This window comes from Somniosus microcephalus, chromosome 1 (assembly GCF_052327205.1).
Source record: "Somniosus microcephalus isolate GS21.2 chromosome 1, FLI_Smic_1.0, whole genome shotgun sequence".
NCBI classification, from domain to species: domain Eukaryota; kingdom Metazoa; phylum Chordata; class Chondrichthyes; order Squaliformes; family Somniosidae; genus Somniosus; species Somniosus microcephalus.
In genome coordinates, this window is record NC_140987.1 from 312,041,337 (window position 1) to 312,055,845 (window position 14,509).

Genomic DNA, 14,509 nt, shown 5'->3' on the forward strand with positions numbered 1-14,509 from the left:
ATCCTTTCTGCCCAGTGATATGGATTTTGAGAAGAAATCAATGTCCAGGTCATTGTAGAGGTGGAAGTGGGTCATGGCCTAGAAAATTGCCTGTTCTAATTTTCTACAGTTTGGCCATCTTAAAATTGGAAAGGATCACATACAAACTTCTTATAATTGGAGAAGATCACATACAAACTTCTTATAATTGGAGAAGATCACATACAAACTTCTTATAATTGGAGAGGATCACATACAAACTTCTTATAATCAGAGAGGATCACATACAAACTACTTAGAATTGGAGACAATCACATACAAACTTCTTCTGCTTGCCCGTCCTAATGAGTGCCTATTGGGAAATGAGGTGGAAGGCACTGTTAGGCACCCCCTGCCCCTCCTCCGCAGTTCGGTACCTATTTGGAGTGTAACCACCCCACTCAGCGGATTCCAGGCATTTTGAATGCAGACATTGTGCCCGGTCTCTGTAACATTTCCCTCTGCTTTATGCCAGGAACTGAGTGTTCCCTGGAAGCAAACTGCCCTACTGTCATGACTATGGGTATGAATGTTTGGTGCGTCCAAGAAGCATTCAATTTGTACCATGTGAATAAATTCCAAACATGCAAGAGTAAATTTTACAAGTGATTCCTCGTGGCATGGATCCTTGGCCGCTAGAAAGACATATCGGGAAGCCACTCCCATTTTCCATTTTAACTTTATAAATGTGCGCACATATTTGTAAAGCATGTTTTTATATATTGTAAGCACAGAGTAACATAGGGAAACAATTTTGCATTTAGATCATGCTTAGTTTCAACTATGTGTGTGACGGTTTTGTACTTTGTTTCTTTCCACAGTCCCTCAGGCTTTGGGTGTTGGGAGTATTTCAGAGAGGTCCATATTTCCCTAGTTTGGAAAGTAGTGAGTAGGGCTGGCTAGGTTTACCTTTCCATAGTTTATGATGTTGCTCTCATTTGTATTACGGCTTTGATCTCGACTCTATTTCTGCAACAGGTAGAATTTGAAGTTCACGATTTCTACTTCAGGAAAAGTGCACCAATCATGGTGCACATCTCGATAAGGACAGCTGATACCAATGCTCCCAGAGTTTCCTGGAACATGGGTGAGCTTGAATCTGGTAAACTGAATATCAGTGGGGAGAGATTTGCTGAGTGAAGGGTTTAGTCCACAATAGGTGCATGCAAGGGCCAGGAGATCAGTGTTGGTCACTTTCACTGATCCCTGTTCAATTGGTGCAACGGGCAATCTTCTGGCCAGTTTAGAACTGCTTTCACACAAAATGTGCAAGGGTTTGATTGTAACATATGCTAATGATTTAAGTGGCCCCTAGCATTATTAATGTAGATTGAGCAGATGTGTTAACTCTAACCCATAGCGTAATGTCAGCCCTTTATTCTTTAGTCTGTCCTTCTCTCTGTTGAATGTTTTGACTGGGTTCCACCTTCACCTGTTGCCAGGCACCTGTTTGAGCTGACAACCCGATATGTGAAGTATTTGTTTCTCAAGCTATATTTCTCAAGCATCATTAAAGTCAGTTTTTATTGGCAATTTAAAAACCTGTTTTTTTTTGTTGGGGGTTTATTTTTAGTATAACAAATGGGGAGATTGGACCCCAAAAACCCAGGTATCATAGAATCATAGAATCATAAACCTAACAGCACAGAAGGAGGACACGTGGCCGGTGGTGCCTGTGCCGGCTCTTTGATGGAGCAGTCGTGCTCAGTCCCACACTCCCATAGAATCAATGGGAAAGGTTAATCCAGAAAAAATTAAGGAAAAAAAAGTTTTTACTTTGAACGCCACTAAAGCTCAACAAAACAAGTAAGGACCTCAAAAGAAAGGTAGTAAAAGAAAGGTAGTCAAGATAAATGACAACCTACAATTATATACATAGCTGATGAACATCATTGTAATGGGAGTCAGCACCAAACTCTAACTTAACCCCTTAGATAGATTTTTGTCAAATTAAAATTAAAATGGAAGGACCTATTCTCACTGAGGTGGCGCCAACCACCTACCAGCTACTATGTTGGGGCAGTAATAAAAACCGCGGAGGAGAACAGCTACTGTAAAGTCTGTGGGTTGTTTAGTTAATTAATACACAGACTCCAAGAGTAACTTAAAACAGGACTTTACTATTCGAAGGTCAGGGCGAATCTGCCCAATAACTCCTGGCACAACACTTATATACTGGTGTGGTCACCGTCGGTATTACCATATACAGAAGCCAAACAAAGTAGTGCCACACCTAAAATAGTTCTCTTAAAGGTGAACGGTTACATACAATAGTTCTCTTAAAGGTAGACGGGTACATACACTACAATCCTCCCTTTTTAGCTTACAACATACTTATTCCCCATTAAACATAACATATAATCAACTTCATGTAAAACAATTCACAGATATAGTCTCTGCGGGAAACAGTTCACAGATTCAGTCTCTGCGGGAACAGTTCACAGATTCAGTCTCTGGTCTTGACTCGGTCCGAACAACATCTCTGTGGTGTAGCCGGTTCACATTTCTAGCGTGACTCATCCAATAGTCTTTCCCTTGGCTTAACAGCTTGAACTTCCATCCTGCTGAACCAGCAGTGCTGACTTTTACAAACAGCTGGACTGCCTTGGTAATTTTTCCTACTTTCCAACTGATTTGGCCCCCTTCGTAGGGCCCACGTGCATGATCTGATAGAAGTGATAATGATTTAGATGGTTATCGTCTTCTGCTTCGTCTTTTTCTTTTCTGCTTCTTGGAGACTCTCGGGGCTCCCTTATCCACTGCCAGCTGTAGCGCCACCATCTCCCTATGTTCCTTAGACTTTAAGTGCTTCATCCTGATTTCTGCACTTTGGGAGTTTTCATCACAAGCTGGGCAGACCAAGTCATCGTAATATTCCGTGTCACTCAACAGGTCATGGTAATATTCGGTGTCGTCCTGAGCTAGTCTAGTGAGAGGGCCTGCTACTTCTTCCGTACCCAACTGGACGTTAGCCGACTGTTGTTCCCTCCCTAGACATCTTTCCTGAAGAGACTTCTTCATGCGTTCATATTCATCCCGCTCTTCCTGGGTTTCCTGCAAATCCTTCACTAATGACCTCGTTTGTGATTTCAACACTTCCCCTTCCCTCGGGGATTGATTGATCAGGCTATTCAATCCTTCTACTGGAGCAGCTGTTTCAACATTCTGCTGTTCACATTGACGTGATTCAGCATACTTTTGGCATCCCTGTAAAATCTGTGTTGCAACCTCAGCTATTTCCATAACTTTTGAGAGCTCCGAACTCCTTCCCTTTGAAGATTGAAGCTCGTGTTCAGATTGTTCCCATGGTAGAGTCTTGTCCTTCAGCATATGAAGGAGTTGGCTGACCGTTAACTCTTCCACGGGAACACTGTGGGTCAGAGTCTTCTCCATTTCATCCACCTTTTCCTCCAATGCTTTCACCTTCTTTTCCTCTTGTACTTTGTCTTCCAGCGCTCGGAGAAGTTGCGCATTGATGCTCTCTAGCTCATGTTCAGAGGCCATTCTTACAGTCTCTGTGTTTCTTACAGTTCCCTTTTCTTCCACTGAACGGATTCCCAGTTGAATCTGTTCTTCAAGTTGTTGAATCTCGGTCATTGCCGCCCCATATTTGTCTTGGGTTTCCTTTAATATTTTTATGAGTTCTTGTACATCTTGTCTTTCATGTTCTGCCATGTCTTTCACCTCTAATTTCTCATCTATGGATGGAACTTCTACCGATGAGTCTGTCTTGGCCTTGAGCTCATCAAGAATTTCCTGCAGCCTTTGGACTTCTTGCTCATGTTCAACCTTCAGTTGCTCATATGCTTCCACTGAAACTAGCTTTTCGGAGGTTGCCGAGTTAACCCCTTCCAGAATTGTAGCCTGGACCTGTTCATACTGTTCTTTCAACTTCTCACACTCTGCTTGTAAGGAGTCGTAGAGAAGAACTGGAATAAAATCCTTGCTTCCTGAAGATTCCTCTTCATTTGCTTCTTCCTGCAAATATTCTAACTCCTGAACAGCATAAGGGAGATGTGATCGGTAATTGGTCACGATGGCTCTATGGTCGCTCTCTGCTTGAGCTAGCTGCTTCTGTTGTCTTTCCAGATTCTCCCATTCGGTGTCATAGAACTTTTTCATTGTTTTCATCTCTTGTACGAGACGGTAACTCAATTGTTCTAATTGTTGTCGTAATTTGAAATAAGTTTGAGTCCGAGCTCGGTGTTCTTCCGTCATGGATATGTCCGTAACTTGAACAGGCTCAGAATTTTCTGTCAAACTAGGTTGTCGTTGTTCGGTGGAGTTCTGCTCTGAAACTTTGTTCTTCTCTGGAGCATAAGCCTTTATGCATGCCTTCGTTTTTCCAACCTTCGTCGGCAAGTCCATTTCAGCCTTGTCTTTCATATTTGGGTTGGTCTTATCATCATCCGTTTCAGAATCTGAGCTGATTGTCTGCACCGAGTCCTCACTCGTTATGGCTTTTAGATAGTGCCATTCCATGTCTATTTTCTTGATCCACTCCCGTCCTAGAAGTGGTGGTCCTCCCTCATGTAGTACGTATAAGTTCATTCTTGGGTGTTCTTTACCCCTATCTCTCACTTTGACTCTTATCTTTCCCATGGGGTATACTTTATGCCCCGTGTATGTCTGCAATACGAACTTGGTATCTCTTAAGGGTATATGTGAGAATAGCCGGTGGTAATCCCTTCGATTTATGACTGATAGAGCTGATCCAGTGTCCAACTCCATTTTCACTTGGATTCCAGCTATTTTTAGCATGACCCAGATAGTTTGTAGGTCAGCTTCCTTACTCACATTGTGAATTCTCAGACTACCCAGCTCCTGGCCGTTTGGGTCTGAATCTGAATTCTGTTCGTCTGAACTCTTCTCAGCCACCTTGTGTACCTTGTTGTACTTTTCCTGTGATGGCTTCCTTTGGTTGTTGGTCTTCTTCCCTGACCGGCATACCTTAGCTATGTGACCCAGTTTGCCACATTTCCTACATTCCTGGTTCTTAAACCAGCATTGGTTCTGGTCATGTGTTGTCTTCCCACAACGATAGCATTTTGTTGTTGTCGAGGTAATTTGATCCACACTTAGTGCTGCTGTCTTTAGCTGCATTTCCGCAGTTCCCTTCGCTGCGGCTTCGTGCGATGCTGCAATAAGGACAGCTCTGTCAAGTGTAAGGTCGTTCTCTTCGAGTAGTCGCTTTTGCGTTCCTTCCTTTGCCAGCCCGCACACGAACTTGTCTCGCAATGCCTCTGTCAGATTCCCTCCAAACTGGCAGTATTTCGCTAGTCTACGCAGTTCGACCAAGTATTCTGCGTTGCTTTCGTCTTTCCGTTGCGTTCTCGCATAGAATTTGAATCGTTCCGCCAACATCAGCGGTGTGGGGTTCAAGTGATCCTTCAGAACAGCCACAATATCATCGAAAGTCTGATCCGCCGGTTTAGCTGGTGATAGTAGATGCTTCAAGAGCCCGTATGTCTTCGCGCCCATCGAGTTTAGCAAGGTTATAGCTTTGTCATCTTCTTCTATTTTATTGGCCTCACAATAGATCTCGATGCGTTCCACGTACGTGGCCCAGTCTTCTACCTCGGCATTAAAATCATTGATGTTACCACGCTTAGGCATCTTCCTCTCTTTCTGATAACACCCCGAATTATTTCTTTAACTTATTTTTTTTTTCTAAGATGGCGGTTTTCCCGCGAAAATGGCAGTTTCCCGCGCTTAGCTTCTCTCCCCGCCCACTTCAATGGCGGTTTCCCGCTTCTGGCTTCTTCCCCGCCTAATGGCGGCTTCCCGCGTTTCTTCCCTAGCGGGAGGGGTACACTTTCCCCCACAGGCGACGGCCGCTGGCTTTCAGGTTCACAGCCTGCGCGTCGGCTTCAGGGCTTTCCCTTTTCTCGGCAGGGCAACCGGCGCTGGGTACACCCCGTTGACGGCGAACAGGTTCAGCCGCTGGGCTGGCTCTCGCTCAGTTCCCCTTGCTCGGGCTCGGTCTCTCTCCCGCTCTCTCGGCTCTACTGGCGCTGGGTACACCCCGTTGACGGAGAACAGTTTCAGCCGCTGGACTGGCTCTCGCGCAGTCTCCCTTGGTCGGCTCTGCCTCTCCCGCTCGCTCGGCTCTACCGGCGCTGGGTACACCCCGTTGACGGAGAACAGTTTCAGCCGCTGGACTGGCTCTCGCGCAGTCTCCCTTGGTCGGCTCTGCCTCTCCCGCTCGCTCGGCTCCCAAACGCCTCTCCCAGCCGTCTCGCAGTCCGGTGCTTCCCTCCCCGGCTGCGGCTGAGTTTATCTCTTCCCGCGCCTACGCTCCCGGTCGCAGCGCTTCGTGGCTTCGGTCGCTGCCCGGCTTTTCCCACCGGTCGCGGTCTAGCTGTCTCACGACGCCGTTGCGTCCCCCAGCCTATTAGTACCGCGGCTTCCTTGCTCCACGCTGCCCCCGTCTCAGCGCCTCTGGGCCCGACTTCTGTCCGGCGCCTTTCCCACTCGACCGTGGTCGAGTGCACAGCCCTTATCCTCTGGTTATTCTTTTTACTTTCCCTTACTCACAGTCACCATGGCCGCCTTGCTTCTCTTGCTGATCGGCTCACTCCTCACCGTGGCAGAAGGGACAGTCAGTGCCTGTTGCTGATGGAAGTCTTTGTCGCTAAATTCTTCCTCCTTTCTATTGCTGCAGCCTCGAGTTTTCTCCCAGCAGAACGATGAGGGCGGTTGCCTCTTCTCGACGCTCGTTAACTGCTTCGGACGTATTGTTGCCGCAGGGTATGATCGGACTCGTCGCCACTGTAAAGTCTGTGGGTTGCTTAGTTAATTAATACACAGACTCCAAGAGTAACTTAAAACAGGACTTTACTATTCGAAGGTCAGGGCGAATCTGCCCAATAACTCCTGGCACAACACTTATATACTGGTGTGGTCACCGTCGGTATTACCGTATACAGAAGCCAAACAAAGTAGTGCCACACCTAAAATAGTTCTCTTAAAGGTGAACGGTTACATACAATAGTTCTCTTAAAGGTAGACGGGTACATACACTACAGCTACCATCTTGCTTTTAGTGAGCACGACCTTGCTGGATGATCTGAATCAGCATTCGATTGATTACCTCAGTCTTCAAGGAACTATCAGTGTATTACTGTCCTTACTCCATATCTAACCAAGAATGAAAGACTGACATTTGCTACAGCTTTAAGATGATTCCGGCCCTGAATTGCACAAACGTTGTTCTTTTTCCTGCTGAAAACCAGGTCCATGAAGCAGTACATCAGCTGTATAATATCAGCACTGTCCAAGCTGACATAACAGTTTTGATGTGCATGCATCGCTGGATCTGATTGCTGGTAAAAAAAAACAATGTTTTATTTCTCAAATTCAGGATCTCAATTTCCCTCCTACTTTTTCTCTCAGATTTTACCACCTGAAAAAGATCCGGCAATTTATCTCTGCATATCGGTAAAAGTTGATTTTAATGATCAATGTCTATTGGAACTTTTGATTTCCTTAGTTTCTAATAATTTGGTCCACTTCTCCTGCTTCTGCATAAAGAGCATCTCCACATCCAGTGAGGGTTTGATGACCCTGCAGGAACCTTAAATTGACAATTGGATTCATATCAAATTGTAGGCATTTCACAATCCAGGCAGTCATTCAGCCATCGCTTATGCCAGTGATAATGAGAAGCTGAAGTTCACTTTGTTTTCTCGGTGCTGTTAATTTCCATTCTGCAGGACTTGATCTCCTGGAAGGCCAGTCTCGACCTGTCACCTGGGAGCAGTTTCAGGTAGTGGATAATGATGACCTTACGGCAGTTCGTTTGGTTACTGTGGATGGCCTACAACATGGACGACTTACAGTAAGAGGTTAATGTCCATTTAACAAACAGGACAAATTCCAATTACCAAGGCAGGATCTCTCAGGATCTCAGGCATCGTGGCATTTTTTTCCCGGTCTAAGGAATTACGCATAAATTGTTTAAACCATGAGATGCGGCTTGACGATTCCTTTTCCAAAGTAGAATTTGCCAGCGAGTTTGTTACAAGTATTGCCATGAGATGATAAGATAACTTGGTGCAGTAAACCTGAGGCACTGACCGTACATCCCAACGTGTTGCTCAGGGTTTCTCTGCCAAGTGTCATTAGGGTAACCAATGAAGGTCAAGGAACTTGATCTGTGGCACTTGTTATCAATTCAATGTCTAATAAACTCCATCTTCAGTGTAATGAAGTCAAGTTTTCAGGCACTGGGAACAGACATTACTAACTGAATGCGAATACTCCATGTGAAAGGTGGTGCATGTGGTCAGCTGTCTGTTGTTGCAAAATGCGATGAAGAGACCACTGGAGATAAAACTCTGAGGGAGAGCAGACATTTAGGTAAATTCCAATTTTTTCCTTCCTCTCCTGAAGGCAGTGCCTTATTTTGAGGTAGTGGGCACCCTCCAGAACCTTGTCCAAATGGACTTTCTTCCTGTGTAAGCCTAACCAGTGAGTCACTAGACAATTTAACCATGGTGGGCCTCACAGCTGACTCTGATAATACCCAGGACTCAGGAGCTGAGATTTGGTTGATTTTTGTTTCCTTTATGTAGTCCAGGGCCATTGCAACACCTTACCACAGACCAGAGGTCGAGCCTGGGACCTCCCTGGCTTCCATTGCTCAGTTCTACACCATTTAGTGCACTCGCCCGCTGAACCACTGATGAGCCAATCTAGCTCAATTATCTGACAGATGAGAAGAAAGCAGAGAGTGAGGTGCAGAATCGATTATTTTTAAGAACTCTTGCAGTTTCCAGCTGGTAAATTGTATTTTTCTGATGTCTTACTTTTTAATTCCTTCCCAAGGTGCGGGCATCACTGACACACGTTGCACTTCGCAGCTAGAAGGAATATTATGTAAATGTTGCCATTCGTACAGATTAAAACTTAACATCTGCTCTGAATTTGAGGGTGCTTGCTGCCTTTAATAACTCGCTGAAAATGTGCTACAATCATTAAATCCATTCAATGAATGCATAGTTTCATGATGTACTAATGCCCTCTTATTAATGTCAGACAACTATTCACCAATCTATTCACCAACTGGTATCATTTATATAATTTGCAGGTGGGAAAGGTTTTATGTTTACAGTCAATGACATCAAGGCAGGTGTCGTTCGGTACCACCATGACGACAGCGACACCACAAACGATTTCATCGTATTTAGAATTTCTGATGGCCATCATAGTACCCGGCACAAATTCCCCATCAACATCCTGCCTAAAGATGACAGCCCTCCATTCCTTATCAATAATGTTATCTTTGAACTTTGTGAGGACCAAGAAATGCTGATTGAGAAGTTTATGCTTCAGGCTTCAGACATGGACTCAAGTGATGATTACATCCTTTTCAAAATCATCAGAACCCCGCAGGCTGGAGAGATTATGAAAAGAACAGCTCCTGAGATAACAGGTATTTTTTTTATGGGTGTCGGTGATAAGGAATGGAACAGTTTCCTGTCTTTAGGCATTCGGTGTTGGTTACTCCCTTTACTCTGCCCAACAATATCTCTATATCCCAGTCTCCAAGGAGCTCCCACACTGTACCCACACTAGGATTTCCAGTTCTGCTTTCCTTGTCGCTCTCATGGGTACATGTTATTTGGTTCGCCAATATTACAAACAATTGTTGCAAGTAGAAAATCGTGGGCCTGTTTTATGACTTTTTCGCAAACATTAGCAGACCAAGACTGCTCAGTTAATTGTTGATTGGGGCAGTTTTATGGTACGGCACTGGCTGCACTCAGGAAAACCAGCTCTACACGCAGCCTAAAATGACCGCCTGTTAGGCCATAACCAGCAAGGTAAGTTTTTAAATATACCAGAATCCGGAGCCGAGAAGGTGTGCACATCCACCCCCCTCCAATCGACGCTGCTACCACCACCCACCACCCCCACCACACCGCCCCCCCCCACCGGAATGTCACCAATTTGCAGCCCCCCATCGCCACTAACTCCCAACCCGAGCCCGGTCGCCTCGCTTTTCCTCTCTTACCTGAGGGCCACTGCGACACCAGCAATGATCTTCCATTGCCTTCGCCAGCGAGCTGCCTGATGCTCTCCGCAGCCCGCTGGGAAATGAGGCCCGAGGTCCAATATTGGGAGCCCCTCAAGTTTCACCACTCAGGCGCAGGATTTATTCACGTGCCCAATGATAGGGTAGGCTGAACTTCTAGGCCCTCCTCTCTGTGATGTAGTTACAGGTAGCGTGATTGACTAAGCAAGTGCTAAGAGGGTGTGATTAGGAGCACATGCCTAAAGAAGATGGTGTAGTGAAAAGTAGGCACAATTTATCCCAATTGGTTTGAATAGAAGTGTATTGTACATGCTTTATGTGACAGCCTTCACTTAGGGCTATCATTCTCACCTCTTGCTTAGAAGGTTTTTGGTTCAAGCCCCATTCCAGGGACTTGAGCACATAAATGAAATAAATGAGGGGGGAGGGAGGGGTGGTGGTAGCAGTGTCGAACGGAGGGGGGCGGATGTGCACGCTTTCTTAGCTCCAGGTTCTGGTATATTTAAAAACTTACCTTGCTGGTTGTGGCTGAACAGGTGGTTGTTTTAGGCTGCGTGTAGAGCTGGTTTTCCTGAGTGCAGCCAGTGCCGTACCATAAAACTGCCCCAATCAACAATTAACTGAGCAGGCTCGAAGGGCTGAATGGCCTACTCCTGCTCCTATTTCTTATTTCTTATATTCTTATGATACCTTAGTGCAGTATGGAGGGAGTGCTGCACTGTTGGAGGTGTCATCTTTCAGATGAGATGTTGAACTGAGGCCCTGTCTGCCCTCTAAGGTGGACATAAAAGACATCACGGTACTACTCGAGGAAGAGCAGGGTGGGTATCCTGACCAACATTATCTCTCAACTAACATCACTAACACAGATGATCTGGTCAGTTATCTCATTGCTGTTAGCAAATTGACTGCCACTGTTGCCGATGTAATAACTGTGATTGCCCCTCCAAAGTAATTCATTGACTGTGAGGCACTTTGGGATACCTTGGGGATGGGAAAGACGTTATGGTAAAGGATGGTAAAGGATAACAAACTGAGAAGAACCTTGACAAGGTACAGACTTAGCGAACATAGCCTAGCGATCGAAAAAGGCAGACACAGGCAGACCAGGCTGCCAAGAGAAGACAGGATATGCTCTCACTGCAGTCAGGGAGTAGTTGAGACAGAGATGCACTTCCTCACAGCCTGTGGAAAATATCAGGGCATCAGAGAGAATTTCTATCAAAAATTCTCACAAATATGCCCTGAATTCAGAAATCTGACTGACAACCAAAAACTCCCATTCCTACTGGGGGAGGAGAGAAGCTGTGTAACACTGGCGGCACACTATGTTACAGCTTGCCATGAACAGAGGGACAACCAGTAAACTAAGACAAGAGTATATATAAACAAGGCGAAAATATATTTATAAACTCAGGGATATACCTGTTTATACACTGTATGAATGGAACCGCGTTTATGTGTTCAACCATAAATGTATTTTGATGCTTTGGCAACATAAGATGTACCTTATCATGCCAATAAAGCGATTTGTATTGTATTATTGTATTGTTATTGTATATAAATAACAACAGAAAATGCTGGAAATACTCAGCAGGCCATCGACCTGAAATGTTAACTCTGTTTCTCTCCACGATGCTGCCTGACCTGCTGAGTGTTTCCAGCATTTTCTGTTTTTATTTCAGATTTTCAGCATCCGCAGTATTTTGCTTTTATATACATGTAAGTTCTTTCCTTCTTCTTTATCCGTTATAGTTTCTTCCAAAATAGAGCAAAATTATTGAGTTGTTATTTACCTGTTAAATTACATCCTATCCTGATCCACGTACATATATTTTTGGCACAAGCAAATTGTCAAGAAGGTCGTCGTACACTCAAGTCATGGTGAAATCAGTCCTGTTTTGTGCAAGTCTGGTTAGAAATACATTTTTCATTTGCCTTACAACAAACAATGTTTTTCTGTGTATGTGAGTAAGAGAGGGAACAAACCTGCACCTATTTAATCCATAACTTCTTTTCTTATTGTCAGTACTTCCTTTCTGCTTCCTTTCTTTTAATTGCTAGTCATAATTTGCAATCAAAGTGGAAGCATTCCTGAATCATAGCTCAATGTTTCTGAATAGAGCAACTAAATAAAATTAAGCAAAAGACCAACCAGGAGCACAAAAGCTGATTCCTAGTTTCAAATTATAAGCACAAAGTATTCTCTGGAAGGTTGAAATTTGTGTAAAAAACATAATATTAGAATGACATAGAAATGACAAGACAGATACAGGCCAATTGGCTCAGCCACTTCCTGCTGGTGTTTCTATTCCCCGAGCAGTAGCTCTAATACCATGTGCCTGCCCTGTTAGCTTATCCCTGCAACCACCGAGATAACCTTTTCTTTAGATGTTAACACGGTCTCTACTTCAATCACTGACTGCAGTAGTGATTCCACAGCCTCAACACTTGGTGTTAAAATGTTCCACCTGCTCTCTGACCCAAATCCCTTACAGTTAATACTATATCTTGTCACCTCATTCTAGATGCCTCAATTACTGGAACACTTCAGGGTAGATTTTCCCGAACCTGTCGGGAAGAAGGCGGGACTTCCTCTTTCGGGTTTCTGACCCGCCTACTTCGACGTCCGGCCAATCCGCGCGATTTTCCCTTGATTGACCTTGTTGAGCCCGCCCAGCAGGCTCAGCAGGCCAATTAAGGGCCATCGGCAACAGGTGACATCACAGACTGCAATTTCATCTGTCAAGAGTTCTTGACAGATGAAATATCAGTGTTTCACAGCTGTTTGAAGCTGTCAAACACTGACAGTCTGAGTTCTGACATGAGTCATTCTGCACAGACTCAGTTAGAACTCTTACCGGCACTCAAAGCTGAAGGCTGTCACTTTTCACAGATTGCAGCCATTCAGCTTTAAGTGCCGGCTGAGTGATGCGCTCCCAACGGCTACAGGGAGAAAGGCTGTGAAGGTAAGTACAGGTAAGTAAAAGTTCTTTACACACTTTAGACACACCAAACACACTTACCTTTACACTCATGCACCCATCACTCACCTGAGAGCCAACATCGCGACCCCTCCAACTCCTTCAACCCGACGGCCCGCCTCGCTAACCTGGCGTGGTTTGGAGCCGTCGGGAAACCCACACAAAACCCCTCAAAATAGGGATTAGGCTAAAAACTGCCTGTTAACTACCTGTTAACAGGCAGTTAATTGGCACTAATCCCTTCCCGTCTGGTTTCGGCGGGTCCCAGTGTGGGGCGGGTACCCGCCGCCCCTGAAACTTACGTGGGGCGGGGTTTTGGGCGGGATGGTGTCGGGGCCCCCAAATTCGGGATTTCCCCCCCCCCCCCCACACGCCTGAAACCCAGCCTAACGGCTCCACGAAAATCTAGCCCTTTGTTTCTATCGACTCTGTCCTATCCCTTAGTGATTTACCTTTATCAAATCTCCCTTAATCTCTTATAAGGAAAACACAGTAAAATTGCAATTATTATATTTTTCAGCAAGGTCGAAAGAAGTCAAATTTACAGTGGAAAACCAGAAAGTAAAGATGGGATTTTGCATTTAATAATTAGAAGTCAGGAGCAGTTGTAGAAAACGATACTTTGATAATGTATGTTAAAGTTGGGTTGTTTCTTAATTAGTCAAAATATTGCATACAGTATATCCTGTCAATAAATCGGTAGGATAGCAATGGAATTGAAAGTAGACCCTTCTACTTCGAGAATTTTCCATTCCTTCAGGCTGGAAACAGTGTTAACAGAATTTTCAGAACTATAGCTGAAGGAGCAGAAACCCGCTGTATATTATCTCGGCTCTGCTGTTAATGCAATGTGTTTGTTGACTCGAATCCAATATATCCGCAAACACAGCATAACAGCAGAATTTTAACTGCAGTCTTATTTAACACCACCAGTTTATCTCCGGTTCTAGTTTTGTAAATATTACATGCCCTGAATCTCTGTCTACCTGGTTCAGCTGAATGAGGTCTGGGAATGTTGAGTGAACTGGGAAACACGTTAAGAGAACCACACTGCTGGCTGAATACTTTCTGTTAGGGAATGGATGTTTATAAGTTATTCCACAAGATAATAGGACTCAAATGCATTTATTGGCTTTCATAGGAAATAAGTACACTGTAGGAACGGAGGTTCCTATCAAAAAGACTGAGTTCGACTCAGGCAATTAAAATAATGAACTTTAATGAAACCAAACATAGAAACATAGAAACATAGAAGGTAGGAGCAGGAGTAGGCCATTCGGCCCTTCGAGCCTGCTCCACCATTCAATGAGATCATGGCTGATCATCCAAACCCTAGCACCCGTTCCCTGCCTTCTCCCCATATCCCTTGATCCCTTTAGCCTTAAGAAATATATCCAACTCTATCTTGAATATACTTAATGAACTGGCCTCCACCGCCCTCTGTGGCAGAGAATTCCACAGGTTCACC

The 14,509-nt window shown here is 44.7% G+C and overlaps 1 protein-coding gene across 1 annotated transcript in view; it reads left to right on the forward strand.

Moving 5' to 3' along the window:
• Positions 1-14,509, forward strand: part of LOC147124856 (FRAS1-related extracellular matrix protein 1-like) — an 883,765-nt gene that overhangs the window by 184,089 nt on the left and 685,167 nt on the right. Inside the window, exons 7-9 of the mRNA XM_085994045.1 lie at positions 997-1,105; positions 7,734-7,865; positions 9,110-9,454. Coding sequence (XP_085850171.1) covers positions 997-1,105; positions 7,734-7,865; positions 9,110-9,454 — 586 coding nt within the window. The remainder of the gene's footprint in view (positions 1-996; positions 1,106-7,733; positions 7,866-9,109; positions 9,455-14,509) is intronic.